This window comes from Puma concolor, chromosome E1 (genome assembly GCF_028749965.1).
Source record: "Puma concolor isolate L17-30 chromosome E1, mPumCon1.1.hap2, whole genome shotgun sequence".
Classification (NCBI taxonomy): Eukaryota; Metazoa; Chordata; class Mammalia; order Carnivora; family Felidae; genus Puma; species Puma concolor.
The window spans coordinates 49490303-49496302 of record NC_141680.1 but is presented as its reverse complement, the minus strand read 5'-3'; the positions used below and the strand labels follow the sequence as shown (position 1 = coordinate 49496302).

The following is a 6000-nucleotide window of genomic DNA, read 5'->3' as shown; positions in this document are numbered from 1 at the left end:
GTACCAGGAGCAAAACATCCCAGGAGATTTGCATTAGCCCTCGGTACGAGAACAGTGTCTTTTTCCTCACCCCAGCGACGCTAAATTCCCGAGGGCAGCGGACTCGGTTCCAACCTTGCTCGCCTCAGTCTCTCTGAGCGTCCTGCACGCAGTAGGCGTCTAATAAATGCAATCTGCGGTGCACGGACAAAAGCTCTGCCTTAAGTGGGCAGGACACTAAGCCCCTCCCGGTGCCACAGAGCTCCGCGCCGCCACTTTGTTCTTTTGCCCTCTCTCTCCCCCAAGTTCTGTGTGGGACCCTCGGCTGCAGCGAGCACCGCCCCCCACCGCCAGAGAGCCCAGGCCCGCCCGGGCTCCGCGCCCCCGCGCCCCGGGCACCCTGCGCGCGCCCGCCCAGGCCCCGCCCCTCCGGCCCCGCCTCCCGTCTCCTCCCCGCCCCTCGGAGCCGACGAGTGGCGGCGGCGGCCCCAGGACCCGGCTCCCTCAGACAAGAGGGCGGGTGGAGGAGGAAGCGGCCGAGCCCCGAGTCTTGCTCCGGCGCCGCCGAGCACCGCCCGCCTCGGCCGAGCAGCGCCGTCGGCTCCTGGGCCTCGCCGAGCCGAGGGAAAGGCGGAGGCGGCTGCGTGCGGGCGGCGGGGGCGCGGGAGGAGGCGGCGCGGCCGGCCGCGGCTGCCGCTTTGTTGTGCGGCCCGGGCCGAGGAAGGAGAAGTGGGAGGAGGGGGGAGCTCGGCGTCCCGCTCCCTCCGCGGCTCATGGCGACGACGCTCGGCACATCCGGGACCCTCCGGCCGTGGCGGCCGCGGCGCCGGCTGCTCGGGCCCCAGCCCCGGCCGCTGTGGTGACTCCGCCGCGCCTCGCCGTCGCCCCCGCCCCGCCCGCCGGCCCCGGGCCCCGCGCCGCGGCCGCAGCCCCGCCGCCGCCGCCGCCCCCGCCGCCGGGGACATGTCTAACCCTGGGGGCCGGAGGAACGGGCCCGTCAAGCTGCGCCTGACAGGTGAGGGGGGCGGCGGGAGCCGGGCCGGGGCGGCCGTGGGGTGGGCGAACCGGCGGGGGGTGCCTGTGGCCTTGGGAAGGGCCAGGGTCGTGATCAATGGTGAGTTGGGGGTCGGGGACGTGGGAAGGCCTAGTTCAGGGGGAGTAGTGGCAAAACCACTCGCCCTTGTGGGGAAATTCTTGAAAAAACCGACGGTGTCTCGGGGGTCTTTTGTTGAGGGAGGGCTGCTCCGGTTGGAATCGCAGGCGGAGTGGAGGTCGGAAAGCCTTGGCCGAGGAGCACGACTCTCTCCCGGGCCTCGGGGAGCAACCCCTGGGTTGCTGCCCAGGTGGGGTCGTCGGGGGGATGAGGAGCTCCTGTGGCGGGGCTTATTGAATCCGGTCGCTGACTGCGCGCCGTAAACACTCCTTAAAGATGGAGCGCTTAACGGGAGGGTGTGTGTGTGTGTGTGTGTTCCCTGCTTGTTAACTTGTTCGCCCACTTATGCCCGCGTGCAAAACCTTCATTCTCTGCCGCCAGCCACAGCAGCTGGTGCCACACACCTGAAACGCACGACTCTGGGAAGGGTGGAGACCGAGGTGGATGATTTTCCGGTGCGTCCGCCTGATCGGACGACTCCGGCTCATTGTACACTCTGTGTTTTGGAAGTGTTTGATTGTAGGGTAGCATGTTTTGGGTTGTTCCTTGTAGGCCGCAGAACTTGTGTCTCACTTCTAACTCCAGACCTGCTTTGAAAACACACTTTTTTTTTTTTTTTTGGTGGACATTTCTAAGTATGTGCTCATACAGACTTGCAAGCGAAGTTTTCTCCCTCCCCACCTCCTCCCCTTCCCTTTTCTAAATGGAAAAGAATGTCTGGAGGGGTTGCTAGGTAGGAGGCTTCTCTCTTACAAAGTGTTTATGATTCCAAGTGCATTAAATCTTTGACATTACAGGTACACTTTGCTTACACAGTGCCGTTTTTGGTATTCTTACATGGTCGTGTCCCCCCATTTTAAGGACAAAATTATTTTTGATTTGAAAAGTGGAATTGAAATCAGTGTAATTATCCTGGTTTTACCATTCACTAAATTATCCACGTCGATGTTCGAATGTGTGGTGAGAAAGATGGTTTCTCTTAAAGGTCTGAGTGTGTGTGTGTGTGTGTGTGTCTGTGTAAGAATAAACTGTAATTATGTTTGCCTACAGTGGACGTAGAGATTTATATGGACTAATTTTGTAATTGAATGCTTGTGTGTCACATCCCAGTCCACTGGCTGAACTTTACAGATAAAAACTTGCAGTGAACTTGGTTTTTGAGAATTTAGCCTGACTGTAAATTGGCTGCAACTTAAAAAATATATTACTTTTATGACAGTGTTACTTTTCCTAGGGAAAATTGCAAAGAACCATTAACTGAGTTGCTCTTTAAAACAAATTTTTTTTTAATGTTTACATTTGAGAGACAGAGACAGAGGGTGGGCAGAGAGAGGGAGACACCAAATCCGAAGCAGGCTCCAGGCTCTGAGCTGTCAGTACAGACCCCGACGCGGGGCTCGAACTCACAAACCGTGAGATCATGACCTGAGCGGAAGTCAGACACTTAACCAACTGTGCCACCCAGGCGCCCCTTTAGTGAGTGGTTCTTAATGGAAAACCTGGATTGGGGATTCCCCGCCCCCCTCCATTTCCCCCATTCAGTTTCCTTTTCTTATGAAACCTTTATTAGGGATCTTTGTTGCTTTAGAGTTTATCTACAGCTGTTCCTCTGTAGACTCAGTGCTGTGTCAGTGATCATGGGAAGAACCTGTGATTCCAGGTTTGCAGAAAGCATCGGAAATAGGCTGTTGGCCATTTACTTCCTTGCAGGCTATATGCATAATGAGAAAATGAGGGAGAAAACAGGTATTTTAATTTTTTAAAATGAGTTTGAGGTTTTTACTGTGACTCAGTAGATCTTAAAGTGTTTATCTGTGGTTTCCTTACAGTCTATGCTACATTATAAGAATTCGTGAGTTCACTTAGGAGAAAAGATGACACTTCTTTTTTGCGGGGGAGAGGACACATTGGACTAAATTTGTAGAGTGATTTTGTATTTTTAGATTTTTCTGAGGAATATTAAATACACTGTGTCCCCTTGATTGTAAAAACAGTTGGAGGTACTCTCAATTTTTTAAAACCATTGGGAATTTGTCTCTGTCATATTTCAAGAAAAAACTGTTCAAATAATAAAAACATTGCCCTCTCCTTTTTGGTTACATTTGGTGGATTCTCTTCTGTTTTGCCAGGAAAGTTAACTTCTATTTTTTTCATTTTAGTCCATTTACAAATTAGATGGTATAGATTTTAACAAATAGATTTCAAGAGCTGGATTCAATTAGCAGCTTTTTAGGACATAAACATTAAAGGGTTAGATGGAAAAGATTGTTTTGACTGACTGGATAAATGACAGGGCTGTGTTTGATGTGCGTCCAGGAATTGGTCTGGAGCTGGTGCCCAACTTTTCAGTCCATCTTGAGAAGCCAAATAAAATATTTAACCTAGGCCTCGTTTTGTTTAAAAAAAAAAAAAAAAAAGTTGATTCTTTGTTAAGACCTTAAGAAATGTTTGGCATACCTTTAGACTAAGTGTTTAATAGTTTGTTTAGATCCGGGTTCTCTAATAGAGGAAGATCACTAAAAAAAATAAAAAAGGCACATCCCAGAGTGGATTTTTATTTGGTTTATAATACACTTGGGCTGTAAGATGCTTTAAAATTATTGTTCTTTGCTTTAAGTCAGTACCATACTAGTATTTTAAATTTATAGAGTGCCTTTGATTCCAAGGTGCTTTATGAACTGTACTTACTCAATTATATCTTTAACATAGAGCTGTCTCTTTCCTGAAAGGTGTAAACAATTTTTGCCTGATGACGTGCATGCGCACGCACGCGTACACATTCTCTCTCTCTCCCTCACTTTCTCTCTCTCTCTCTCACACACACACACACACTGAAGAAGAAGAAATATTTGAATCACGAGATCTCTGCCCATGACAGATATTATACTTTCCCCATGTATTAGTCCTTAGCCCACAATCACCTAGTGAACTGTTTGGTATTTTTGGTGCTAAGAAGGTAGGGTTAATTGAATCCCACATTTGAGATTCCTCAGGCCATTGGTGGTTAAAATCTGATTTGGTTCATCAAGTTACTTCGGTTCTTATGACACATTAACACTTAATCATTAAAATGGGCTGTATGGTAAAGCTACCAATTTCAACTATTTCTATAGAAAATTGGTTAGAAACTGTAAAATTTGTATACATGATACTTATGAATATCTGATACAGGCTTTTCTTACAATGCTTTGGATAGAAAATATTATTTGTATTTAGTTACTATAAAAAATTTGGGGCAATTTTTTTTATATCATTGATGTTTTTGAGAACCAAAGACTCAAAAAAGCAGTTTAGTATAATTTCTAATATTTAAGTGTCTTAGATATGGAGAAATAACTGACTTCTCCAGAACATATATTGCAAACCTTTCTGTAATTTAAATGTTTTTATATGCAGTTCCTCATGTTCTTAATTTATAAAACCCTTGGAAGTAATAAGGTTAACCCTGTGTGTAGCTTGAGGAAAATCAACATTAAAAGTCTCAGTTTAGATATGCTGGTATCTTAGTATTGTTTTATTGTATATTTTATTGATTCAAGGCCTTAAAAATTACAACTTGAATTGTGTCTCACAGGTTTCTAATTAAGGGTGCTTGTAATTTGAATGTCCCCATTTTATTTTCTTGGTTTCTAAGGTAGCTTAAGCTCCTGACTTTTCTCTTAAGTTACCTCTTCTAGTCTAACACTCAGACATGCAGTTGAACCTGTGTAGGTGCCTCATGTAGTTTGGTTTGCATTGGTGAGTAAAGGGTGTGTATGTGTTTTAATCATGGATTCTACTTTTTTCCTGTTGGTGGAACTGTAACTATCATAATATATACTAGCATGTCTTTTATTTAGCTTATTTATCGTTTAGCATGTAACTCAATTTTCAAGGTAAATGAAGGGCCACACTTTAGGCACACAACATTTCTATTGTGGCCATTTTTGATGTCTTTTAAAGATTTTGAAGATTTTCAAAAGTTGTAATATGTCCTACTTTTTTCATGTAGACCATATTTAACAGAACTTAATGTTTTATTTATGATTTGGTATCATTATGAATATAAATTATGGTATTATAATGTGTAGTATGAGGATATCATCATGGTGTATACAGAGAACTGTTTGACCCTGGCTACATGGCAGTATGTTGTTTAACCCCATTCTTACTACTTTTTCTCTTTTTGCTCTCGTTTTTTTGTTTACTGTTACTTTCTCTGTTCTAAGAAGGCTAGACCCTTGAAATACACTGTTGTAATCAGCATTGTGTGTTTCTGTATGACTGACATATATTAAATGCTTATTAAGTGCCAGACATTGTATCAAGTTTATATCTTTTATCACTTTTAATTCTCCAAGAGGTAGCTCCAAGAGGTAGGAAAAAACTTGGAGAGGTTAAGTACACGTCAGAATCCCAAGTTGTCTCTCTAGAGAGCCTGTTACAAACGTCTAAGATTTTGTGTGGAAAAATAAAATATACATTCCATTTATTTGGAATTACCCTTGCCCTTGAGATTCTGGCTCATCTTTTAAGGTTCAACTCAGAGCTTACCCTTATCCCTAGAACTTTCCTTGACCTGAATTGACCTTTCCTCTGTGACTAAGAGGCTCTTCCTCTAGTGTCAGACCCAGCTCACTGAAGGGCATTTGTTGTTTCTATGCTGTCAGCTCTGGGAAGCCAGAGTCTTTGTTTCGGCTTGGATTAAGGGTTTTTGGCATTTTATTGAATGAACACTGGAGGCGTAGAAATATTTCTCTGTCGTTCTATATGTGTTCTTTTTTTTTTTTCATTTTTTTTTTAACGTTTATTTATTTTTGAGACAGAGAGAGGCAGAGCATGAACGGGGGAGGGTCAGAGAGAGAGGGAGACACAGAATCGGAAGCAGG

The 6000-nt window shown here is 45.3% G+C and overlaps 1 protein-coding gene across 2 annotated transcripts in view; it reads left to right on the top strand.

The window, feature by feature from the left end:
- The first annotated feature begins 772 nt into the window (after nucleotides 1-772).
- Nucleotides 773-6000, top strand: part of SMURF2 (SMAD specific E3 ubiquitin protein ligase 2) — a 117159-nt gene continuing 111931 nt past the window's right edge. For both annotated transcript variants that reach the window (XM_086687746.1, XM_086687745.1), the window contains exon 1: nucleotides 773-994. In XM_086687746.1, the coding sequence (XP_086543872.1) occupies nucleotides 943-994 (52 nt within the window). In that variant the 5' untranslated portion in view covers nucleotides 773-942. The remainder of the gene's footprint in view (nucleotides 995-6000) is intronic.